The following is a 27,354-nucleotide window of genomic DNA, read 5'->3' as shown; positions in this document are numbered from 1 at the left end:
TGCTTAAAACATTTCCTGTTGTATTAGGATGTGGCAAACTTCAAACACCACTGATATATAAAATGTGTGGCTAGAGCTTTGCAAATCAACCTCAGATTCGAGAGTTGAGAGGATTTTGATTACAGCAGTGTGTGTGTGTGAGCTCACAGTGTTGTTTTTCTTTACACTAGACTTTATAGGAAGCCATTTGTGCTTCATAAGAACGTGTGCTGAGATTGTTAGTGTTTTTGTGTGGGTATGTGTGTACGTGGTCGATGTTGCTTTAGCATGTTTAAACCTGCACATAAACCTATGTCAAAAATGCACATAATTCACACAGTGTTCGCGTGAGGGGGAATTGGTGTGTGTGACTGCACCCGCTGTGCGAGAGGCCGCACGCATTTGCACAGTGTTGTTCTGTTTCGTCTTGCTGTTGCATTTCCACTACAGAGCTACCGGATGTGGGCTCCTTGACTTCTGCTTTTCTTCAGCGACAAGCTCTCCACTCTCCTCCCTCTCTCTCTCTCTCTCTCGTTTCTCTCTCATTTCACTCACACTTTTAAAGCACAACAGATGGTCCGAAGTCTCAAATCTCGAGAGAGCACAGCTAGAAACCCTTGACTTACTGTATAATTGCTCGATCACTTATTTCAATATAGTGTCAGATAGCAGGAAAAGGATTTGCTAATTCCAACTCAAATCCACACAGATGCTGTTATACTGTCCTCTGTGTTTTTAAAAGAGGGAGAGGCAGAGACACAGTGACAGACATGCAGGAAGTCATCTAAAATGTAGTATTACCTCTCTGTCTGGGTTGTCACACCGGATACAGGCAGAGGATGCTCAAAAAAAGACATTTTTCTGGATTGGTTGTGTTGGCCGGGAACTTTCTGCTGCTATCACAGACAATACTGCACTGTTTAGTGGTTAAAAAAAGACTTATGTTTGTTGTAAAATGAGTGCGTTCACAAATTCCTCAAAAGTTTATATATGTGGTTATGAGTAACTAGTTATTTCAGGAATTGTAAAGTTGCATAATAAAAGGGGGGTCAATTGTTATTCTCTTAGAAAGCAGGATGATTTATGGAATATACATTGTATGAATGCAAAATACGTGGAATATAATATGAAACAAATGATGTACACAAAATCTATTGACAAGACTGAGGAACTAAAACATCTGTTAACCAATCTCATATTGTGTACTATAAACAAATTCTTTTAAACTTTAATACAAATCAACTATAGGTTGAACCGACATCTGTTGTGCTAAGAGACTATTTAGTAAATGAAACCCGATGTACTGTATGTCCACATCTAAATGTGTTTGCTGAATGTTCTCTGAACCATGTCAAACTCTGTGCAAAGTGCAAATGTACACATGCTAAACTAACACGAACTACAGAAGAACACATGATATTTTACCGCACACATGGCCACGTTGAATGATCTCACAGTTAACAGATCTCACATGCCGCCCAAGCATCTGATCTGAAATCAGTCCCTCTACTTTTCAGATAATCACACTCACAAGCTCGAATCTGATCAGTTCGCAGCTATACCAGCTCTTGGAAAGTTATGTAACCTAAAGCTGCCTCCTGCTTGGCGCCTTTTAGCGCGTCCAGATGGCAGAATCTCCCATCAGGCTTTAGAGAGGCTACGGGGGATTACTCCGTGTGTTGTTGCGTGAGATGATGATGCTAAATGTTTGGTTTGAAAGTAAAAGAGAGCGCACCAAACCTCCGGTGTAGGTTATAATCTGGAGAATGAGAACATTCCGGATTAACACACGCTAGATAACTGTGGGTTGAGTTTGTGTATTGTTAATGAGTTTGATCTAAAGTTATACTGCAGTATCGAAGACAACAAGGTTTCTGCATTTATTTTAATAAAGTGTGCGTCACAGACGTGATGCTGGTTTTTGGAAGCGGTTGTCAAGGTGTTTTTCGCTATGTTGTTGTTGCTAGGATGTTTTAGGTGGTTGCTATGGGTTTGGTTACTTCCTTTCCTAGTCTCTATTATATTCTGGCCCCCATATCAGGACTGTGTCTACATTTATGTACGGTGGATCTAAAATACATTTGACCCTTAATATGCCTTATAGATGAAAAATTCAAATCTGATCACTTAGTACAGTAACAGAACACCTACAAGCGACATGATTTGAGGTATAATACATGAACAATGACCTGGGTAACAGTTTTATATGTAGTATGAGAAATTAGCTAAAAACTGCAGGTTCTTTAAAGTGATGATTCATTGTTTTCCAAAAGCATTTATCTGTTAACTAAAGTGAAACTATATTACAGTATTAGTACAAATATGTACAGCCGTGGAAAAAATTAAGAGACCATTTCAGAGACAGTTTGTCTGAAATTTACTATGTATAGGTATGTGTTTAGGTAAAATTCTCATTTTAAAATAATAATAATTGTATTATTCTATGGACTACTAACTATATTTTAACCAAATTTCAAATACAAACGTTGTTTCTTCTATTCACATTTATTTGTAGAAAATGAAAACCGGAGAAACGGGTCAAAATAATAGAAAATATGCTTTTTCAGACGTCAAATATTGCGAAGAAAATAAGTTCATATTCACTTTAAGCAATACAAATCTGTACACGTATTTAGTAAAAGTTCAAAAAACCTTTTTTAATGTGTCTTGTCATGCTGTCAAGTCTTTCACGTTGACTTTAACACACAAACAAAAGTCTCTTCATTTTTTTCTGTGGCTGTATATTAGTAAACATAAGCAGTTCTTTCTTTTAAAGTAACAAGTTTGTGTCAGTTCATGAATAAACGGAATGCAGTTGCGGTTTGTTTTGACACATGATTCTGGTTGTTATGGTAACTGAACACATCCGCTCACCACTGGTTTGCTTGTGCGAGATGGATTTCACCACGCTTTCTTGTTTCTTCAACCCTGTGTAACAGATACATGCGTATAAAGGCGAGACTTGAGTCACCGCCGAACCACCTCCACGGCAATGAGATCGAGGGCTCAGAAGTACACCACATAATCTGATTACACCATTAGCGCAGCAGAAAATACCGTCAGTGTTTCCACCTGCATGTACCTGCCTATGTAAGCTCTAAAGTTACTTCTGTTTATGCTTTATAGCAACAGTTCTCGGCTGTTGGAACAAAGCTTTGTTTTTGTCTACACCTCTTCCACATCTATGCCTGCCATCTTCCAGCTTTGCATAGATGCTGGCAGAGACACGCGCACACATAATTCATAACGTGTTAAATATATTTCAGTTTACTTCATCATGTTCGCTTGCATAAGGTGATCTTTCACCATCTGTCTCGGGGTGTAAAATAAATGTTTTTTCACTAGATCTTATGATCAGGTGAATGGAAATTTTTATCGTGGCAACCGATTGCTTCTGGGGTGATAAGTTGAGAGTTGTCTTTCCCGATTGGGGAAACCTGACCTGAAGATTTCTTATCACTGTTTTACCATATCAAATTCAATGTTATGTAAATCACTGTAATTGGGTGTGGCTTTAGGAAAACTGTCTGTGAGGTTAGTGCACCGAATGTACATTTAGATAAATAGCGTCTGTTAAACAGGCTAATGTAAACTGACATTAGACTAACTAAACTATCAAACTATCTGGGGCTTGGCCGAATGACGGAATGTGCCGTCATGCAACCGTTAGAGATTTTTCTATTCGGAATGTAAATACCTGTAAGTAGGTGCTGTATGATGAAAAAACGTGTGAATTAATGCACTCCATAACAAATGAACCAATCAAATATTCTTTTGACCTTTTTTCAGTCTCCGCTCCAGTCCGGCGCTTTCTCTCTCAACCGCAGTGCTCATGCGGGGGTGCAGGGACCTGCACGGGCTTATGAAAAAGCTTTTATTAAAGTAATAAAGTATTTCATGAGTCAGATCGCTTGGTAAAGCTCGTTTTGGGAGTCACCAGAGAATAGACAAACCTGAAGACGCAACACACAAAAGATGCTCATCTAATTGAGAGTAAAGAGCGATGAAGACCTACAGTTCAGACTATACTTAATGTTGTATACATATGATAGAGCCAGAAGATGAATATAAATAATAAATAACAAATCTGATCATCAGAACTTCATTTGATATCTTTAGTACATTTTCATAACATGCCTTCATTTTAACTATGGTGAGCATTTAAATGAACTGGAATAAATAAATCAATTAAATCAAACAATAGGTATGTAAGATATAGAATTACAATGGGAGTTTGTTACCGTGAAATATATTGTTTCCGTGAAATAGATTTTTGGTCATTCCGCCCACCCCTAAAACTATCTTAGGCCTCATTGACTGACAAGTAAAACAACCAGACACAATTCAAAAAGCTTTTAAGTTTTGTGCACAATATGCAATATGCAAAAAGTCTTTGTGTTGCTCTACATTGCTCTACAACTTGAGCTAAAGGAAAGTCATGTCATGGGTTCGTTTCCTAGAAAATGTAAGTACTAAATGTGAAGTCAGAATGCACTGTAAGTAGCTTTGAATTTTTTTATCAAATGCATAAAACTATAAATGGGAAGTAAACAAGTTAACACGTGTCTACACCGGACCTGGCCGGCACGACAAAAAGAATGCATTAGAACCCATTAAAATGTTTAATTTTATCCACACAGTGCTTTTTTTACTTCGACAAGATGGTAACATAGAAAAGTTTATCATTACCAGTCCAGAGTTGTTATTGCTTTGTTTACAGTTCTGTTGTAGTTTTATTAATATTTTTAGTTTACTTGTTAATTTTTAGTTTAATTTAGCTTTTTTCATTTTATTATTTATTTTTAAGTTTATTTTTCGTTTCAGTTTAGTTTTAATAACTTTCAGTGTTTATTGCTGAGGCAACATTTCTGATCTTCATTCTAGTTTAAAGAGATAGTTTACCCCAAAATAAAAATTCTGTCACATTTTTATCACCCATTTACTCTCCCTTATATTGATCCAAACCTGTATGAACGTATTTGTTCTGCTAAACACAAAGGAAGGTATTTGGAAGAGTGTCAGTGACCAAACAGATCTCGTTCCCCATATACTGCCATAGTAAGGAAAATAAATACAATTGGATTCAATGGGGGATTGAGATCTTTTTGGATACTAATATTCTTCCAAATACCTTCCTTTGTGTTTAGCAGAACAAAGAAATGTATACAGGTTTAGAACACCCTAAGGGTGAGCAAATGATGACCGAATGTTCATTTCGGGGTGAAGTATCCCTTCAACATTTAGGCAGATATTTTAACTGACTTTTTTTTATTTAACAACTTTTTAGTTTAAGTAAACTATAAAAAAAAAAAAACCTTGATCATTACATTAGAAGTAGGTTGTTGTGTATTTCCACAAAACACTGCACTGATGGAGTCAGGTCCCGCTAAATGTTTAGATGCTTAAATCCACTGACTTGACCTTTTGTAGCTTCCACTGTTTTTAAAGACAAAGATAACCCTGTCGTCTAAGCGCTGGGCCGTTGACTGTAGATTAAACAGAATGCACACAGAGCCCTCTGTTCATCCAGAGCTTGTGAAGAATGCTACCATCGATATAGACCTTCAACTGCAGAAGGATAATATCAAGTGCTGTGTGTCATCAAAAGAGGGTTTATTGTTGTCGTTGGCAACACATCACACAGATTCGGCACTCCCTAAACAGCATCACTAGTTAGACAAGGTTTGTACATTTTCTGAGGACAATCTAAGCAGTTCATGGAAAAGTTGACCACAGAACGGTTGTGTTGCTGTGTGGTTTCTTTGTGTTTGTTTCTCAAACCAAAGACCTGGATCTGAATATTCACACATACCTGCACAGTAAAAGCAGCACATCAATTGGACAGCATGTCTGAATGCTTTGTATTAATAATATAGTAGGCGAACAATACGCGTCTGAAAGCAGTGCACACTGTTTTCCCATGAGGCTATGGGAGCTGTCAGATGTGAAGCTTGAAAAGACTGAATGGAGAGATGGTCAGCACTTTTTAAAGTGCTCATAATTGAGGTTAGACATTTAGAAAAGTCTACAAGCAAATGTAATACTGAAGAAGATTGCAAACTCCCTCAATCTGCTTTCTAACTTTGACAGCCTCCTTGCTGTTGTTATGAAGCTAATAGTATTAGACCTAGATTCTTCCTAAAAGCTGTTATAAATCAGGCCTGTCTTGTTGGATTATGAGGTTTGAACTGTTTGATCCCATCAGTGATCTTTTGGAGTCTGTTTGGAGGCCGAGAGTTGAAAATAAACCTTGTTTTGTTTTGTAGCGCAATAAGGAGTAATGAAAAGGGCTCAGCACACACTGGTGTTGGATCGATTCGGTCAGTGCACTTGGCATTAAAGTGGCAGAAGTACATTTCAGCGGGATGAAATAATCATCTTTTGTTCTGGCATTAAATTCACTGACGTACTTTAAAAACACTTGTGTTCCAGACACACGCTGGTTTTTGCCGCCGTTGGATTGTGTCGAGTCATTCTGCCTGGTGTATTTTGTTCCGACACCCCCTCAGGACCGTGTTCTTGTTTTCATGGCCATTGTCCCGCCGCTGTTACTCATTCACTCACACCCTTTCAAGAGTTGCTTTCCTTTGCCCTCTCTCTACCCTTTCTCTTGTGCTTTCCTATTGCCCCCATCTCGAGTCTAGATACCGGTTATTGTTATTCCTTCAGAGAAAGAAACACAATGTTTCTCTATTGGTTTTATTCAAACATTTAAAGGTGAAGTGTGTTATTCTTTTAAACTGTTGAAAAACCCAGATAAAAGAAATGGTTGACGAAATGAAAATTCTGTCATCCTTTAGTCACCCTCTTGTCATTTCAAACCTGAATGACTTTCTTTCTTCTGCAGAGCACAAAAGAAGATATTTGGAAGAATGTTGGTAACTGAACAACGGCGGTAACAGTGGTACTATTGTACGGACACAAAACCAATGCAAGTCGATGGGTATTGCCATGGTTCGGTTACCAACATTCTTTAAACACCTTTTTTTTTGTCTTCAGGAGAAGAAAGAAAGTTTGAAATGACAAGAGGAAGAGTAAATGATGACTGCATTTCAATTTTTTATTAGTTAGCAATAGTTTTAAAATAACATTTTAATTCACACACCCACATGTCATACAAGCCATCCGTGTGTTTATTTCTTCTGTACAATAACAAATTGAGGCTTTTAAGGAAAGCTTTTCAGGGTTCTTATTCATATAATGGACTTAAACGGGGAGCTGTTGGTTACGGTCCAAACTTCAGTTTCATCGCAGCTTTAAAAGGCTCCAGCCAATGAATAATGGTGTTGTCTAGGGCAGTGGTTCTCAAAATGTGGTACGCGTACCACTAATGGTACTTGAAGAGACCCCTAGTGGTACGTATCACATCAAATGTTTTACATGATCGAAAATACGGAATACATCTCATCTAGCCTATGTGCAATTTGAATACAGTTGTATGAATTATTGTTTATTTATCATTGTTCGATGTAACTCTGGTGTGAGCTGAGGAACCAGAAAGACGCTTGTGAGTCTCTTACTCTCTCTCTCTCTTCCGACGAGCTGATCTCTAGATATCTAAATATCTGTGCGTTACATACAGCTGTTCCCTGCATGTTTATGCATATATTGGTAACACTTTACAATAAGGTGCTATTAGTTAACATTAATAAATGTTTACGAGTGTGGAGCAAGAGGACAGTTCAAAAGTTCTTGAATGTTGAATGACAGTGTCAAGTTATGTCTTTGTGCAAGATTATTGTTTAAAATGGTCAGTGCAAGCCATGCATGTATGTTTAAAACGTATGTAATTTAGTTTTCTTGGAAAATGACTAATGTTTTCCCTAGACGTCACCCTTATTCATCGGCTGGTGTTGTGTGGAGCCTTTTGAAGCTGTTATGAGACTGAAATTTGGACCTTAACCATCAGCTCCCCGTTTAAGTGCATAATGGATAAGAACCCTGCAAAGTTTTTTTCAAAGCCTCGATTTGTTTTTGACAGAAGAAAAAAACACACAAACAAGTGGTTGAGTGAAGTTTTTATAAGTTTTAATTTTTAAGTGAATTATTCCTTTAACTATCCTTTTAAAGTTCTGACCGGTAAGCCATGCATAGGTTGATTTACTTAAGTGTGAACACTGTTGGCATTTGTGAAGTTTGTTTGGGAAAACTTTTATCTATTTCAAAACAAAATATATAAATCCATATACAGTATGTTCATGGAAAATGTATTAATAAGAACATGTCTTATCACAAATACATGACCTTAACTGGCCATAACGTTCAGAGAAACATTTCACTTAAGCATGTTCCTCTGCTTGGCTAAAAGAAATAAGACCATATTTGTATTGATTTATGTGAATGCATTTGAAATGAACAGTGAGGGAGTCTGTTCTTATCCTACAGGCTAATCCATGTGTAAGCTCCTTCCAGGACCAGAAGGGGTTGAGGGTGTGGAGAGCGATATGCGTGTGTGTTGATTAACACTCTCTCACACACAGCAGATGCAAAACCAGCTTTAGTTACATCGAAGAGACGCTAACAGGCAGAAAAATGCTCAGATGCCTGAGAGAGAGAGGAAAGAGGGGGTCAGTAGACCACCTGCTACTCCTCAGAGTCTCTTCATCACACGCCTGATATTTTGAGTCTAAAATACATTGCTGCTTAATAGCCGGTGATTTTTGTCTTACTGAAATAAAAGGCATATTGTTGAGGCTGGGCAGAGCTTGACACCTCATGCAGGAGGGAGTCCCTTCAGAGAAACACAAATAAACGGCAGAATATAGATTTAAGCCTTAAAGCCACAATATGTAAATTTGGACCGCTAGATGGTGCACTTTCGAAACCACAACAAAAGTCGAAGCAAAATGACGTTATGTAGAAGAGTGAAATTACGATACATGTCGTTTTCCCCGTCCAGAGGTGTATTGAGATCACCCATCATGTTAGTGAATGTATTTTATTGGAAACGTGGAATGTTATGCTACGTTAGCCCGCGAATGATATTGGACTTTGTCAATAGACTTGGTAGCGTAATCCTACACAGTTTTACGTGTTTAAAACAGTCATTCAGTCGTGGTTTTAAAAGTAAACTGCTTTACGCTTTTTTGGGGGTTTCCTTTACTCGCCGAAGAGCAATCGTGATCCATAATAACAGAAAAACAGATGCTCTATAAGCACTTCTGCATTTGCTTGTTGCCGTAGTTTCTACAACTGGAAACTGAGGGTATTGCAGAGCACTGGACATTAAGTCACTGATATGCGACAAATACAAGGGACGGGAGTCACGGGACATTATTTTAAATATAAATTTCTCTGGATTTGTGTAAGTACACAACTACATGAAATATATCACACTGTGCAAGTGCTTTTTCTATATTTCATAACAAAATTCTTCCATATTGTGGCTTTAAAGCAACACTTTTGAACTTTTGTTCATGGCTCGCCATGTGTTTGATAAGCACAATTGTCTGTTACCAGTGTCAGAAATAATGTCGCTGTCTAATCCTACCCATGGGCAACGCAATACACGTAATTTATAAACTAAGCTGATGAAACCGGTGAATGCATGAACGTCATTAGGAAACCACATCGCAGGCAACGACAGGCAGGGGGTGGGCGGGGCTGTGTGGTTGTTGCATAGCAGTGGCAGTAGAATTTGTCCAGTTAAGAGTTGTTCTATCACTAAAAATGTTTTAGAGACATTAATTTAAGACTGCAAAGTGTCGCTTTAAGCAATGCAACTTAAATAAACAGTTTTTATGTCTCCCATTGTTGGACAAACAGGAAAATGGTATTGGTTGAGAGAGACAGAGGCTGCACAAGCAAGCCGAGTGTAGTAACCATGTACATAGTTTTTACACTTTTCATATAAAGATGGGAAACGATTTTAACGTCAACATTTTACTTATAAACACTTGAACACATTTAACTGGAAACGTGCTTTCATAATATGAAAGGGTTAATATTTTGAACCAGATACGTTTCAGAGGTGTTTCAACAGTATTCAGACTTCAGTCCATATCATCTTTCTCCATGATCTGGGCACACTGGCATTTCTCTTCATCTCAACCATAATAGGCCGTATGAGCAAAGCTGTGCAGAGGATTGTGGGAAATGTGGGCTGCCCTTGGGAATCTTTAGTTCCCACTGGGAACAGAGAGGCGGGAAATGCTTCCTTGCCAAATAAAACAGCTGAACAAAAGATCTGGAGAATGAGAGCAGATTGGACAATCGGACAGCCCAGTGGTGATGAGAATGCACACTCGTGCACACACACACGTCCATGCGCTATTGTTCTGTGAGCGAGAAAGTTGAATTGGTATGTTTATGTTGATTTGTCAAAGCTGAGAACTGAATCTGAACGGCCTAATGTACAGTACATTGAACACATTACACATTAGCCTTCATTAGACCTTCATTAGCCTAGTCGTGTTTGTTTTTGGTTTATCTGTTTTTTTTCTCTGGTTGACGTACCACAGCTACACGTATATTCACACACACCCTTTTCTAAGCTCTTCCTGGCTGCCCCTTATTAAAATCCTCTCTCCAGAAATATATTCTGACCCTTTGACCGGCATCACAGAGGGAGTATGTGTTCAAGCATTGTATTTAAGATTGAAACTTCTGTCTAGAATGATAATATGGGAGTGAATTGGAATAGTTTGGAGCTATATTCGGATAAAAAGTTCACATCCTCAATTTCTATCAAAAATTTACTTGGAGGAAATCTGAATTCCTATAAAACAGCCTTTGTTCGCTTTGGGAAACATTTCGTCTGTTTCCGTGCTTCCCGTCCCTGGATCACACAAAACAAAGCTCAAACAAAGTATTGAATACATATACTGGACAAAAGATGCGCTCCTGTTGTTTAGAATGCATTTATAGATTGTCTGCTCTCATCCGTTGACTGTGACTCAAACAGAATGTAAACACGGGGCTGAGATCATTTTCAGTTTAGTTTAGTATTGTAATTCAAGTCAATTCAATTTTATTTATATAGCGCTTTTCACAATTTGCATTGTTCCAAAGCAGCTTTACAGGGGGAAAAACGAAAAACACAACAAAGGTAAAACACAGTACATGAATAGTTTAACTTGTTATATAAACACCTAGTAAATAATATCTGATGTCAGCAGTCTCCCGGTGGTTTATTTTGCACATTTTGCATTAAGTGAATGCTTGGCTGAAAAGATGCGTCTTTAATCTAGATTTAAATTGGGCGAGTGTGTCTGATCCTCGATTAGTATCAGGAAGGCTATTCCAGAGTTTATGTGCTACATATGAGAAAGCTCGACCCCCTTTGGTGGATTTAGTTATTCTAGGTGTTATCAAAAGTCCTGAGTTTTGAGATCTTAGAGAGCGTGATGGGTTGTAGTGTGATAGAAGCTCTGCTAGGTAGGTAGGGGCTAAACCCTTTAAGGCTTTATAAGTGATTAAAAGAACTTTAAAGTCAATACGATACTTAATGGGTAGCCAGTGAAGGGTTGATAAAATTGGGGTTATGTGATCGTATTTTCTGGACCTGGTTAGAACTCTGGCAGCTGCATTCTGAACTAACTGTAGTTTGTTTATTGATGATGCAGGACAACCACCAAGTAGCGCATTACAGTAGTCAAGTCTTGAGGTCATAAATGCATGAATAAGCTTCTCCGCGTCAGCAACACATATAATATTTCGTAATTTGGCAACATTTCTTTTGTGACATTTGAGATGGGATTTCGAAATGACAGGTTGCTGTCTAATATAACGTCTAGATCTTTTACTGTATTTGTTGGAGTAACAGTACATCCTTCAACTTGCAGTTTATAATCAGAAATATTCCGATAAGTAATATTTCTGTTTTATTAGAATTTAAAAGAAGGAAATTTCAGGTCATCCAATGTTTTATATCATCAATGCACTCTGCCAATTTGGATAGCTGGGAGGAATCATCTGGTCTTGATGAGAAATATAGCTGAGTATCATCTACATAGCAATGGAAGCTAATTTCATGTTTTTTAATAATGTTTCCGAGGGGAAGCATGTATATGGAGAACAGCACGGGTCCCAGAACCGATCCCTGAGGTAATCCGTAGTTTGCATGCGTTAGATTTGATGATTCCCCATTTAAATGGACAAATTGATGTCTATCTGACAAGTAATATCTGAACCATTGTAGTGCCTGTCCCGCAATACCGGTATAATTGTGTAAGCAATCTAGAAGTATGTTATGGTCTACGGTATCGAACACAGCAATAAGGTCAAGCAGGACTAGGAGTGAGAAGTTATCTTTATCTGATGCTATTAGCAGGTCGTTTGTAATTTTAAAGAGCCCAGTTTCAGCGAACTCTTTCAGAAAATCAGTATAGGGACCCGGGGGCCTATACACCGTAGCCAATGTAAAAGAAAGCAATGTTTTTTAACTTTTGTTAGGAATAATTATGTTCATCGCAAGCACTTCAAATGATTTAAATTTATGCTCTGTTCTCTGAGTTACAGTAAGAAAGTTTCTAAATATTGTAGCGACGCCGCCACCCCGACCAACCGGACGTGGCTCATGCATATAACAGTAACTTGGTGGGGTACACTCATTTAGACAGAAATAATCATTTGGTTTAAGCCAGGTCTCGGTAAGACAGAGTATATCAAAACTGTTGTCTGTGATCATTACATTTACAATAACTGCCTTTGAATTTAGTGATCTAATATTAAGTAGGCCAAACTTTATGAATTGGTTTTGGTTGTTTATTACATTGTATTCAGGTTTAATCACGATCAGATTGTTTCTCTGACATTTGCCAAAATAATTACTTTGTTGTATTAATCAGGGACACATACGGTCTCTATATATTTGGAAACAGTAACATTTATAGCAGTTAAGTAGCAGTTGAGGAGTTGGGGGAAAAGGTTCCCCGTTCCTTCCTTGAAAACCAAATTAAAAGAAAAAAACAAGAAATAATCTCATTGGGGGAAATTAAGAAAAATTACAGGACCTTCAAGGTTTTTTTGCATTGTAAAATATTTGAGTTTGGTTCTAAAATCATGTTTTTGTCATTGTACATTCCAATTAATATCAATTGACTGCAATTATTTAGCCATAATAACAAAAACACACAGCGAACTAGAGAACAGAATAAAGAATAAAACATAAAACATGATAACGTATTAAAAATTGAAAAATGTTATCTCATTTTGGAACCAAACTCCTTTAAATTAAGACCTAAAAACAGGCCCTTTTTACTTCACGTTAAAAAATTATAAAATGTGTAAGGATAAAGTATGTATGTATACTAAATATGTATTTAAAATTTTATTTTAAAAAGTGTAAAAATAAAATGCGTAAAAGAATATGTAAAACGTGAATGAATTCTTTTTTTTGCTGAAATTTTCATTTTCTCAGTAATATAATAAAGAAATTCTTTAATATAATAAATCTTTATCATATGTAAATGTCAGTCTTGTAACGGTGAATGTGATTATTTTTTTATTGGTCAAGTGCTAACTGTTGTTGGTTATTCTCTCTAGACATGTCAAAGAACCGGCTATGTGAGGTGCCAGAAGAGGTGTGCCAGTTTGTCTCTCTGGAGACACTCAGCTTGTACCACAACTGTGTGCGATCCCTCACGTCCAGCCTGTGCCAGTTGCAAGCCCTCACCTACCTCAACCTCAGGTACATGCGCACACACAGCTCACCTGCCTCAACCTCATTCACGCACACCTTGTTCAGCTTCACCTGCATTTCACTACAGTATAGAGGGTTTCATCGGACGCACGCGCCTGGCCCAAATCTAACTTCTGGTCCGTTTGTTTTATCGGTCTGGCTAGTGGCTTAAAATATAATCATTATTTTACATTAATTTATAATAATATTTTATTATATAATAATTGTATTTAATGAACAATTTGATGAATTTTATTGTGTATAATTTAATTAAATAAAAATTTTTTTGAATAGGTTGTGGAACTTTATTGCATCTAAGTTTGTCCAAAATAATTCTGGCTAAAGATACTTTTAACTTCCTAGCTAATCTAATTTGTTTGTTATTTCTTTTGCTTGTTATCAAAAATAATCTGCAGGAACTTTATTATTTGCTGTTTTTATTATTATTTGTTTTTATGTATAAATTAATCTCTAATTTTGTTTACATTTGTTTTCTTGATTTTTGGCCAGTGAAATACACTCAAAGAAACAGTGTTTGTATCCAATATGATTCTTAAAGCAAATGTTAATCATATCGGCCCAAAAATATATATTTTCAATAAAATCATAGGCCGGGCTGTACGTTCACTTTTGTTGCACATAGCGTTTACAATTTTGTAGCACAGGCCAAACAGTTGTAGCACAAGTATAAAACGCCTGTTGTCATCTTTGAAAAAACAAGTGCAGTTTATCGCATGAATAGGCAGGTAACTGACGAATGAAACATGGATAAATTAGGGCCGTATCGTTTTTAGTTTACCTAAATTAGTTTTCATATACAAAAGTTATATATTTGTCCTCAAAAACAGTAGCATACAGTACTATAGTATTTATTATAGTCAACCGCAGTAAAAGTCCTAGATACTATAGTATTTTTTAATCTTAATATAGTATACTACAGTTTTACAACAGTTTATCAATTTACTACAAGGGTGCTACAATTATCTATAGCATATACAGATTCTTTTTTATCCGACTTTGATTTTGACTGGTCCCCGCGAAGGCCTTCGAGTTTCAGTATGGTGGACTTTAGTGGTTGACATATACATATGTCGCACTGAACAGCCCTGATCATAAGTGTGATATTATCAAAAAAGTAGAATTTTATTGATAAACATGTTTTTTATATCACAGTTATTGTAAATACTGCACTATTGCTTTGTTACACCAGTGGGAGCAAGTTGGTTTATCAAAAACATTTCTCTCACAAGCTAATACTGTACACAGACACACACAAATGACTTGTTTTAACCTACCTCACCCTCAAGTACGACCAGTGCTCTCCACTGCTTAAATGTCTTCAAAAGAAATTAAATGGATTGGAAATAAATATGTTCATTGATGTTTGATTGTATTAATTTATCACAGTGAAACACAATGATAAATTGCCCCTCTCTCTCTCTATCTCTCTCTGTGTGTGTGTGTAGTCGTAACCTGCTGTCCAGTCTACCGCCATCAGTGTGTCAGCTCCCTCTGCTGCGAGTGCTCGTCGTCAGTAACAACAAGTTATCAGCCCTGCCGGCCACCATACACACACTCACACACCTACGACAACTGGTACATACAGCACCCACTTCTCACTGACCCTCTCTACATTCAGTGTGTAGATGACTGTAATGTTGTGCGATGTGCAGTAGTTCCATAAATTAGTTCATCTGAATGTGGCATATTTTAACACAACATTATTTGGTTCCTTATTTATTTGTTTCTTTGTGTTCCGGTCTGTTTCTCTCTGGGCATCAGGATGCGAGTTGTAATGAGCTGCAGTCTTTGCCCGCTGAACTCGGCCAGTTAGAATCTTTAAGGGATTTAAATCTGAGAAGAAACCAACTTAGCACTCTGCCTGAAGGTCTGTTGTCCCAAACCAACTCCTTAAAACTGTAAATGAAACATAATCATGAAAATTCTGTCATCATTTACTCACCCTCTGGTTGTTCCAAGTCTGTATCAATTTCACTTTTCGGATGAGCACAGAGAAAGATAGTTGGAAGAATGCTTGTAACCAAACAGTTCTTGGCCACCATTGACTACCATAGTAGGTCAAATTGCCTTGTACATTTCTTGGTTCTGTTGAACCAAAATAAGATATTTTGAAGAATCTCGGAAAGCACAGTTCTGGGGCCCTTTCATTACTTTGCCTACTATGGTAGTCAATGGTGGCAAAGAACTGTTTGGTTACAAGCATTCTTCCAACTATCTTTCTCTTTGCTCACACTACAGGGAGTAAAGGATGAAAGAATTTAAATTTTTGGGTAAACTGTCCCTTTGATTTCTAAATTGTTATAGCATTAGGTCTGTTCATGACACAGCTAAAATACATATTTGTTATTGTATATTTATTCATATTTCACATCAGAGTTGTCCGAGTTGCCGCTTGTTCGCTTGGACGTATCATGCAACCGCATATCACACGTGCCTGTATGCTACCGCCATCTACGCCACCTCCAGTCCATCATCCTTGAAAACAACCCCCTCCAGATGCCCCCCGCCCAGATCTGCTCCAAGGGAAAGTTTCACATCTTCAAATATCTAAACATGGAGGCCTGCAAAAGGACTCAGGACCAGTTTGAAAAAGCTCTCCGGCCCACCGCCTTCAACAGCTGGTGAGAAAGAATGCCAGGGTCAGATTGTCAAGGACAGAGAGTCTTGGGGTGTTGAAAATCTGTAATGACTGGGTTCATAAAAAAAACTCTACTCCTGTTTCTGTGCTTGTGTGTGGTCTCTCCAGTCTTTTGGATCAGGACCTCTACCCGTGTCAGTACGGCGGCCTGGACTCTGGGTTTAACAGTGTGGACAGTGGGAGCAAAAGATGGTCTGGAAATGAGGTAGAAGGAGAACAGGTTTTTTGTCAAATAGTGATTCATTTAGAAGCCTTTAAAAAGCTTATCGATAAAGGGAGATTTAAGTGGCTGTCTTTGTGTGTCTGTGTTTCCTCATGTTGACGTTCATGCTCCAGTCTGCCGATGATTTCTCAGACCGGTCCTTGCGTTTGACGGAGATTTCCCGTGAACACACATATTTTCAAGAGGAGGAGGAGAGGGATACGTTACTAAACACAACCAAAGGTAAAAATGCACACAGGGCATCATAATGGTCAATCTAGCTTTTCTATTATAAAATGCTTTTGGATGCTCATTTATATAACTTTGGTTTATGCCTCTGTATAGTGAATGGAGTCGTGGAGAAAGTGGATTTCAGAGACAACAGCATAACAGAAGAGGATGAGCGGTGTCTCCCTCCGCTTACAGAGACCCCTCAGGTCAGGAAAACATGGCACTCACATCAGCAAATATATTCAAGATGAAAAGCGTATATATATAAATATATTGTATATTGATTTTATGATAATGATATTTTGCTAAATTAAATGACTCTTTTCATGACAGGAAAAAAGCGAAAGTCCCAGTAGCACCTCATCCCAGAGCCCTGAATCTACAGGCACCAGGTGAGTTAACAAATAAAAAACACGTGTACTGCCTGTGACATGTATATTCTTGATTAAAAAACATAATGCATTTTAAGAAGACAACTGGGAATAGTCTGGTATAGCCTGCTCATTTATTTATGATGCATTTTGTCGCTGTGAGTTATTTTTAAACATTTGTCAGGATACCTAATTTTCGAAAATACGTGATACTTCTTCATTCTGAAATTCTTCACATAGGATCCAGATAAATTTGTTGCAGTTGTCCACAGTAATGCAAATGCTGACTCTTAAAGGGATAGTTCACCCGATCTTTTTATTTATTTCTATCATCATTTATTTACCATCATGTCTTCCCAGACCTGTATGACTTTTCTGCGGAACACAAAATTATTTCCCACAGAAGAAAGAGTCATACACAGACTTCAGACGACATTACAGAATTTGACACAACTATTCCTTTAACATAATCATCATCTCTCTCTCTTTAAGATTGTAGTATTTATAGCCGCACTAGACCTAGACTGAATAGCCTATTAGGTGAATGACAGTGGGGCTTTTAGACTTTTATATACTGACACTGATTTGCTTTCTTTATCTGGATCAAATATTTAACAATCTGTCAGACAGATGGAATATTTTCATTCCAAGGCACTGAGTGAACTTTTGGCTGACATTGTTTCTACATATATCTGCTCTCAGCATTAAGAAAAAAGCATTATCAATCATGAATCGCGGAACAAAATCGGTTATGTTGAATGATAAGTAGACAATAACACTGAAATTAAAAGTGAAATTCAGGCACCAGCAGCAAAGTCACATAATGTACATAATGAATTCAAAGCAGAAAATACATAACAAATAGAGAGAATAATGGAGAAGTCAGGAGCTCAGAATTTGAATGTATTTGAATACAGCTGGTGATGCTGTGAAATAATCTTTTGTGTTGATGTAACATGTGAGTGTTGTTCTGTATCATTGGTGCAGATTAAAGATCGGGTAACACACGCAGTTTCTGCCGATCTCATTTTAATCTTGAGTACCTATACAGTAGTATTGCTTATATCGTATATTTGAACAGCATTTAGTATGATCAAATTTATAAAAAAGAGATACAGCTGTACGGTTATTTCTGGAAAAAGACGAGCTGCTGGAGGCAAGCAGTGGGGACGGAACTACAGCACGAGCACGTAATAGGTCCCTTCATATTTTTTACATCATGCACGTGCACGCTGATTGGCAACAAAACACAGACATATGACTTAGTTTGACTTACCGTGTGCAGTTCATGTCCGGCATCTTTTAGCACTGGGACCGCGCCATCTATCAGTTTCAAACGATCTCCAAATGTGGAGTGTTCTATCCACCGTTTATATAACATCCATCGCTGAAATGGCGTGAACAAACAAACACACCTCAACTTCTCTCACTATCGCAAGAGTAACAAGCTGAAGGCCCACAGTGCAGACAATCTTGACGCAGCACAGCCAATCTCGATAAGCGTGTCTTCCTATCGCTTGATAGTTGGCGCGTGGGTATTTATTTCACCTTGCCGCGGGCGTGCGTTTCCGGGTGAACTGCCCAATAAAAGGAATCGGATCCCTGTTACGAAACAAGTTGGAGGGCCGGGGGAGTGTATCAAGCACAGATATACTACGTCCAACTGGTTTTTAACAAGTTGACTATGTTAAGCATGAGAAGCCAGCACAGTCAACGGTGTAAAGAAGTCAGAATTCATGACGTAGGCTTTATGAAATGTCCGGTAGCTGTTCAGGGTCAAATTAATCCAGAGAAAGGGCACATTAACAGCTATCCTACATGACATATTGTCCAAATTTCTTACAATAGTTTGACAGTTTTGGAGTTTATTGTAGTCACCATAGGCTGTTGTTTTTTTCAACAAATGTGTATAAATGTATTGCAGTTATTGAGTGTTTAACGTTTTAAGCAGCCATAACTTGTTTTTTGTTAAACTTAGACACATCATTTTTTTGCTGAAATTTAAATTTTGTCCTAGAGGTTAGACAATATTGGCTAGATTGAAATATTGTTAAGATGTTAAGTACACAGTGTTGTTCAGTTGACATATTAGATGTTCATGTCAAACAGTCTTTTAATTAACTGATGTTGGACATCCCATCCCTACGCTTTGGTTGTGCGAGGTCACTGTGTGAACAAGGGCTGGGAAAAGTCAACAGAATCATGTACAGGTCAGCTTCCTCCCACAGTACAGATCAGCGTGTTAAATCACTGTACTGTCTGAATCACAGTTACTAGGTAAACTCATCTGCCTGGAGCTTTACCAACAGACCTGATTTTCCACACATAACATTTCACACATAACTTTTGCTTTCATAATCATTCCGTGTCTGTTGAATACAGTGTTGACGCGTGAAACCTCTTTGCATTAACTTCCGTTATAGAAAAGCGATTCAAGAGTAAAATAGCTAAAGCTCTCTGACCCTATCTTGTGTCAGGATATTTGTGGTGGGAGACGATTCAGATGCTGGTTCTCCATCCAGCCCCACTCTGGAGGAGAAGAGGAGGCCTGGAAACCTGCTAGTCTGGCAGGAGAGAGAGAGAGCGCATCAGCAGCAGAGAGACAGAGCCAGCGCGTGAGTTTGGAAGGGGGGTTATGGGATTGAATGAATTACGGAAGTGTGGACTCGAGTGAATGGCTGAGATTCCATCTTTGTGGAATACGTAGTAAAACAAATTGAAAGGGCCGGTCACACTTGTTAAGGCATGTGGAATGAACTCCGTGCAGCTTTTTTTTATTTATAAACACAAGCCTCTTTTTTCATCCCAGAAGCCATTTTCTTACTCACAGATGTGTCAAAATAGTCTTTAGAAGTTGTTTCATGCCGAATTGTTTAAATATTCTTCACTTAAGTTTGTACTAGTTTTCTTCAATAACAGAATAATGTGAATTGTCAATATGACATTGATCACCGAAATCAAACTTGAAGGAAACTGTCACCCTCATGACATTAAACATGTTTAGAGAACTTATGACGTCTTCGGAGCACAAATGAAGATATTTAGGTGACATCCGAGATATTTCCAGGCCTCCTCATAGACATCTTGGTATCAGTTTTTGCCAAGGTCCTGAAAAGTACGAAAGACATCATTAAATTGGTCCATCCGCACATGGTGGCTCAGTTGAATTTTTTTTAAGCGAAGAGAATGCTTCATGTGCGAAAAACAAACAAGAATACAGACTTTAATCGATAGATTCTCCTCTGTCCTGTCAGTGTATAGCGTGCATTCACATGAGCACTTCTTCATGTTCTTCTTGGATGAGAGCACTTTGACGCATGCGTATTAGGTTTGTGCACCCCTATTGGACGATGGCGCTCTGACTCACATGCATCAAAGAAGTGCTCTCGTGAACGCGCGCCATAGAGAGGAGAGTATATATTGATTAAAGTCTGTATTTTGGTTTGTTTTTCGCACAAGTAGCATTCTTGTCTCTTCAAAAAATTGAACTGAGCCACTATGCGCGGATGGACCAATTTAACAATGTCTTTAGTGCTTTTCTGGACCTTGGCAAAAACTGACACCATGATGTCTATGAGGAGGCCTTGAAATCTCTCGGATGTCCCCTAAATATCTTAATTTGTGCTCCGAAGACGCCCGAAGTTTAACGTCATGTGGGTGAGTAAAAAATCACACAAAGTAGATTTTTAGGTGAACCTCCCCTTTAAAGTTGCGATCGACTTCTTTGCTGTAACGTGATGTATATCTGAGTGAAACAGCAAAAGTAGGGCGGGACTTTATTTTGCCCTTCCCTTTTTGATTGGTTTGTTGCAAGTTGGGCCCAGAGTGGAGGGCTGAAAATCCCTGGCCGTTGGACAGTCAGTACAGTCCCGCCTCTTTTTTGTTGCTTATCTCATGTGCTGACGCATTGTGGTTTAGAGGGGAAAAGGGGCTTAATGTTTTTGATTAAAGATTCAAAGTGCGAACGAATTAAAAAGAATAATGCACGGATAAATAATTTTATAATAACCACTGCAACGCTGTGTAAAACACTTAGAATTGTCCTGTTTGATTTCACGGTGACTTTAAGCAAACTCTTACTTAACTTAACTTTGACTTAATCAAACCAAAATCTATTTCTAAAATCACATAATGCCTTTAAAGTACATAAAATGGCCTCTATGCTGACAGCTTTCATCAGAGGCTTGTGGTTTTAAAACCACTATTACCTGCCGTCATGCGATGACTTTGTTAGTGCCTGAAAGCTCATTTAAAGTCTTGCTTTGTGAAGTGAGATACAGCCAGAGGAAGAACATCTGAGGGCTATCCCAGGATGCCTCTCTATAAAAACAAAGAGTGATTTTTGTTTCTCCTGCATTAGGAAGTTATTGACTAATGAGCGTTTGATGTCTTACAGTTTGCAGAAGATGACTGTAAAAACAGGAAGTAACTTGGCGACCAAGCACGGAGGAACAGGAAGTGTTTCAGGGTAAGAGTGAAGCGAATGGGCTGCATAGGCTTTTTGTTTTGTTGTGGTAATCTCATTCTCAATCTCATTTCGAGAATCAAATTGTAAACTACGGTGGCATAAACAAAGTCAAATCTGACAACCTTTAACAGCCATTTATTTTAATTATGCTTTTTTTGTCCGATGTGTTTTATAATTTTGTTTTGTAGTGTTATAGTTTGTAAAATCTCCAATCTATTTGGTTTTCGAGCTGTTTATTGTTGATCTCTGTCTCTCTCTAGTGGTGACAGCTCAGATAGCAGCTCTCCTCCTAATGGCTTGAAACAGAGGAGTGCTGTGAGTCCATTCTTCATATCCACATGTGATGTACTACATCTCAAACACTCATTTAAATGATCTTGTTTTTTTCCTTAGAGTGTAGATCAGCCGTTTCCGACCTCTAATGCAGCATCTATACAGCGCTCTGCTAGTCGCACAGGTAACGTCATATCACGTATTTCACTTTTCTTTTACATCACGGCTCAGTTTCAAGGCCGTTGCTAATGCTGGGTTCATGACTAAAATGCATGTCTGAGCTGTACATTGACATTATCAGTGATATCTTTTGTATCAAGGTGCTTTTACAGCCCTACAGCCGGCTTTACTTAAGCCTTGTCTGTGAAACCAGGCCTATCTGAGTTCAAATCTGTATACATGTCTTTGTTCTGATGAACACAGAGAAAGATATTTGGAAGAATGCTTGTAACCAAACACTTCTTGGCCAACATTGACTACCAGAGTAGGAAAGATTTCTATGATAAATGTGTGAACATTCTGCTTTGAATCAGTTCTTTGCATTACACGTGACATTTTTAACACTTACCAGCGAGTTTGGAATGATATATAGTCAATGATTGTAACATTTTCTTGTCTGTACTGTTTATACTGCTTGTAGGCAGATAAAGGGAGGCTGGTAAACATTAATGGTCAAGCACTTGGCACAGTTACAATTTCATACAGATTATATTTCTATAGATTATATCAAAATGTATTTTTTACGTGTTTAGACAAATTGCAACTGCAGTAGCTGCTTTTGTATTTGCATTCACACACAATTGACCTGCAGATGTCCCCATCGTGCACATCACCAAATCCTTTCACAAAGCAACTTAATTTATCTTGTCGCTACTCGTGTATATGCATTTTTAATTCATAATTATAAATAAATATAAATAAAGACATTCTCACAATGTACAGTCTTATATGCCCCGTCTCCTTTAAATCTATATTTGAGAAGACTAGCATTCTCTCATTTGGTTGTGAAAGTTGTTACTTACTATGGGGGTGAGGTTGTAAGAGGGAAGGCGATGAAAGGGGATTTGTGAACTCAGCCGAAAAGGAAAGTCATTTCCAAGTTATTACACTTTGATTAAAAATAACCAAGACAAACGCTATTTTATTTGGAATAGCATGCACCGATGAATCGTTCACAATATGACAGGATTGTGTATTAAGAAAAATGTTGATTTAATATTGACTCGAAGTAATTTTGACGTGTCACGTTCCAGATGCGTCATACGTGAAACCCTGTTCTCCCACGGGTTCCGCTCCCAAACCCAACAGCTTCTTGTTCCGCACATCCTCACGCTGCAACGTCAAAACAAGTACATACTATCTATAACCTATAAAATCTATAATCTCTATCAATAGTGTATGTTAATAATCTTTGCTCTTGATCTCAGGTTTAGGAAACAGTTTGGCTGATTCTGGCCGTAGTGAATCTCGCTCCACGCTTAAATCCCCACGCGAGGAAAGATTAGACGTCCTGCAGCTGCGTAAGGTGAAGCGACATTTTCCACAAGTTCTCACAAGCTTCACCCCATTGTCTTTCGCAATCTGAAATCTTTCAAACTTAGTCTCACATTTTCAATCTTGGCTCGGCTGTGTTTCAGTCTCTGGAGTCACGGCTGAAGATCACCCTGCCAGAAGATCTGGCAGAGGCATTGTCCAATGGCACGGTCCTCTGCCAGTTGGCCAATCATGTGCGACCTCGTTCGGTGTCAATCATCCACATCCCCTCGCCGGCAGTGGTGAGCTAACGGTTGACTCTCATAATACAAAAACCTGGATCATTGTATGTGATGCCCATTTATGTAGACAAAAGTGACCTCCGTTGAATTTCTAATGCATCTTTTTTATCCATTCAGCCCAAACTGAGTGCTGCCAAGTGTCGCCTTAATGTTGAAAACTTCATCGCTGCGTGTCGTAGACTGGGAGTCCCTGAGGTAAACCTAAACCTTCTTTTATTGTTAGATTTCATTTACTTTTATAGCCTCTCAAAAGTACCACGGTATCAAGTCAATACTGAATAAAGAAGTAACAATACCAGTATTTCAACAGTGTCTATTGTACAGAGTATTAACTGAATTCCTTACCCACCCGCTCCAAATAACAGACTGCTTCCGTCAAACGCTTTTAAGCGTATCCTCATATATATGATTTTAGTTTTTGGTAACGTTCCAACCCCGATCCTCAATATTATTTGTTTTCTTGAGTCATGTTTGTAAGTGAAAAAAGTACCCCTATTGACTTGTTTGTGTCTGTCTTACAATACCGCCTTCACGTTTGTTTGCTTCCAGCTCGATTTGCTCCGTTATGTTCTTTCTTTGTCAATTTGACCTCAAACAATCCTGCTTTCTCTGTTCAACCACGTGTCCAAACATCTATGTTTGTTCTCTCCGCATTGTTCTTCTTCTCTTTGTACGTCTCTCTCTCTCTCTCTCTCTCTCTCTCTCTCTCTTTCTCAGATGGAGTTGTGTTTAGCGTCTGATATCCTGTGCAGTAAGCTGCCCGCAGTGCATCGCTGTGTGAAGGCGCTCCTGGCAAAAACAGGAGAGGAGGAGGTGACGGAGGACAAGAATGGCACCTCTTCCGCTATGTCCCCTTCCTCTCCCTTCTCCACTGGCTTCCTGCTCTTCTATTCTCTCCTCATGACTTTGCTCTATTTGTTATACTGCCTGCTTATAGCATAGTGTGTGTGTGCGTATGAGAGTATTAATCTGGAAATGGATTTTAAAGTCCATCATTTCTGTTTTGTGTATACGGTTACACACAGTCGAAACCATGGTGTTGAGAAAAATCCCCTTTAACGGCTATCAGCAAAATAATCGTATCTTAATATATACCGTAAATGAGCCGCATACAGCATATCAGGCGAGCTCATTACCCATAATGCCGTTCAGGTTACATATTAATACTTATGGTCCCACAGAATTTAATTTGGGGAACATATAATGGTAGTTTAGGCTAAGAACCTGATTTTTTTTACAGTAGGTATGGTTAATTATTGCTGAAAAAGGCTATGTGTGTTTAACTGATGCTTTTTTGGCAACTGATAAAGCTTTTATCTTTATTGCAGTCTTGATAGAAAATCCACATTTTGTACCTCAGAAAAAGCTTATAAACAGTTCGCCAGTGGAAAGGATAATAGACTTTAACTGGGCATATGCATGGTTTCCACAATATGAAGGGCTTTTCCACATGATTGCCTTAGCATCACTGTTATAATGGGATAGATTTGAATACCTTTTAGCAGGAACGAGTTTATTAGGTGTATTTTCATCCTTCGAGTTTTAAGCACTGGCACGAATTCCCCTCCCCAACCTCCTTTCCTTGAGAATATAGGGCTTTAAAACGGCTAGTATTCGCTCTAGTCAAAGTGCCTCTGCAGTCGAACAGAAAGCTTGTAGTCTCCTGTCTGCATCTGGGAAACATGTTAACAGGGTGGTGATGGTACTTCTAAACTGTATTTGCTTTAATTCACACATGCAACGGATGAGGGGCCGAGTTGTTTTTCGTCTTTGTCTTGTTGACTGTGATCACCAGAGGGCAGCACTGTTACAAAACTGCCCAACACTTTTGGACGGTACGAATATGATTCAAAGCTGTGTTAACTGTTACATTTTTGTAGTTGTTGTTGAATGTTCGTTTTGATCTTCTTTAAAGCAACTTAATATAATTCTTGTATACAATCAGTTCCATATAAGTTATTGTTTTATTTATGTTCGCTTTGTGTGTTCTGCTGAATCCGCATTGGTGGAAGTATGGTCTGCCTTGAGCACATTATCAAAAATCGACTAATGACTTTTCCTGTCGGCCAGAATAATTGCCTAATACAATTAAGATCGCTTGCGTGCTCATTTTGAGCCGGAAAGATGGAGACTTCAATAACTGGGCATTGGCCAAGACAGACAATCGCATTTAAATATTCACATTTGCCCATCTGCCACAGCTACTGCTCATTTTGGATATGCAGACGTTACCCAAATTACCCAAAATATATATGTGTATATATATATATATATATATATATATATATATATATATGTATGTATATATGTGTGTGTTTGTGTGTATATATAGTTATGCATCTCAACAACCTTCCGTTTCCCGATTCTAAATGTGGCCATAGTTTTTTTGTCGTTCTGTAATGTGCCATGCGTACCAGCTTCCCCAGTGCTATATGTTGATGTTGCTTTTGTGTTCTGTGCCTACTTAATGTGATTTAGGAGCTTTGCAGACAGTTTACTAATGAGCAACCTCTCATCTGGAGAGAACGATAAGAATGGGAGAAAGAGACGGAGACTGGGAAAAAAGGGAAGGCAATACGCTTTAACTGGTTGTGTTAGCACACAATTCCGAACGCTGGGACGTCTTAAACGTGTTTTGAGGGCGTTTGTTGTAAGTTGATGATGTTTTGTAACCGTGTATATTGTTTGTTGAGGCTAAAACTAATCATATTAGACATACATTTTTTTAATGGCCACTTTATGATATACTCCAGATGACAGACTTCACCAATAGAGTAGATCAGTCTCCTCAGTGTTTTGAAGGGATTGTTATGAAATGAGGATGCTCTTACAGTTTACGAGCGTCGAAAGGCCTTTACTGGAGTAATTCCAACCTCTTTCTGATAAATACACTAAATGAAACGCTGACAGTTTAGTGGGCAATAGAATTTAATGAATGTTTCCGTCCACGTGTTACTAAGCGTGACCCAACGCAACACACAAAATGTATTTTGTAATATTTATAAAATACTGTATTTAAGAAGTTTATATTGATATAAAGATTGTTTTGTCTGTAAAGAAATGATTAAAAAGGAAACACTGATTCTTGTCACGTGCTGCTTTACGTGTGCTTTTGTTGAATGTTCATGACTGACTGTGTTGCTGTTGTTCATGATTAATTCTGCTTTAGTTTTTTTGTCTCTCTGTTGGGGATGAAATCCTCATGTCAGCTCATCTGTGTCGCTATTCTTTGCTTCCTACCGGAAGGTGAGTATTCATTCTTTGCGGATTGTGGAACGTATATACAGTACTTAAATATACAGCTGTGGAAAAAAAATTAAGAGACCATTACAAAGCACCATTTCAGTTTTTCTGAATTGACTATTTATATGTACTGCATGTTTAGGTAAAATGATCATTTTGTTTGATTCGGTGAACGACTAGCAATATTTCTCCCAAATTTAATTCTATTTGCATAAAATGAAAAGTCTAGAAACACATCAGAATGACAGAAAAGGTGCTTTGTGATACAAATACTGCAAAGAAAACAAGTTCATATTCACTTTCTAAGCAGTAATATTCAAATCAATCAGGCTTGATTTTTGTGTCTTGTCATGCCATGTCATTTCCGCGGCCATACGCTGTACGTAATTCAAAATATGTAAATAGTTCTAGAATTTTTCAAACATTCAAAGCAAAGTTCTGACATACGAACAAAGAAATATTGAAGATTCTGTGCTATTTCTAGATCACTAATGACATGTAAACAAATCGGTGGCATCGGCAAAAGGTCAGA

The 27,354-nt window shown here is 38.1% G+C and overlaps 1 protein-coding gene across 3 annotated transcripts in view; it reads left to right on the top strand.

The window, feature by feature from the left end:
• lrch4 (leucine-rich repeats and calponin homology (CH) domain containing 4) overlaps positions 1-27,354 on the top strand; it is a 32,742-nt gene that overhangs the window by 3,767 nt on the left and 1,621 nt on the right. Inside the window, exons 1-18 of one of the 3 annotated variants that reach the window (XM_079457725.1) lie at positions 2,941-3,069; positions 13,465-13,609; positions 15,067-15,196; positions 15,383-15,488; positions 15,996-16,242; positions 16,368-16,464; positions 16,596-16,704; positions 16,807-16,898; positions 17,026-17,084; positions 19,541-19,678; positions 21,460-21,531; positions 21,792-21,846; positions 21,925-21,988; positions 23,058-23,153; positions 23,232-23,329; positions 23,442-23,579; positions 23,697-23,774; positions 24,297-24,660. In XM_079457725.1, the coding sequence (XP_079313851.1) occupies positions 13,467-13,609; positions 15,067-15,196; positions 15,383-15,488; positions 15,996-16,242; positions 16,368-16,464; positions 16,596-16,704; positions 16,807-16,898; positions 17,026-17,084; positions 19,541-19,678; positions 21,460-21,531; positions 21,792-21,846; positions 21,925-21,988; positions 23,058-23,153; positions 23,232-23,329; positions 23,442-23,579; positions 23,697-23,774; positions 24,297-24,521 (1,947 nt within the window). In that variant the 5' untranslated portion in view covers positions 2,941-3,069; positions 13,465-13,466 and the 3' untranslated portion in view covers positions 24,522-24,660. Of the gene's footprint in view, positions 1-2,940; positions 3,070-13,464; positions 13,610-15,066; positions 15,197-15,382; positions 15,489-15,995; positions 16,243-16,367; positions 16,465-16,595; positions 16,705-16,806; positions 16,899-17,025; positions 17,085-19,540; positions 19,679-21,459; positions 21,532-21,791; positions 21,847-21,924; positions 21,989-23,057; positions 23,154-23,231; positions 23,330-23,441; positions 23,580-23,696; positions 23,775-24,296; positions 25,415-27,354 lie in introns of those variants that run through there. The other 2 variants (XM_079457723.1, XM_079457724.1) reach the window with 2 other exon arrangements.

This window comes from Barbatula barbatula (genome assembly GCF_947034865.1).
Source record: "Barbatula barbatula genome assembly, chromosome: 1".
NCBI lineage: Eukaryota > Metazoa > Chordata > Actinopteri > Cypriniformes > Nemacheilidae > Barbatula > Barbatula barbatula.
The sequence above is the reverse complement of the archived record's forward strand: the minus strand, read 5'-3'. Positions and strand labels throughout refer to the sequence as shown.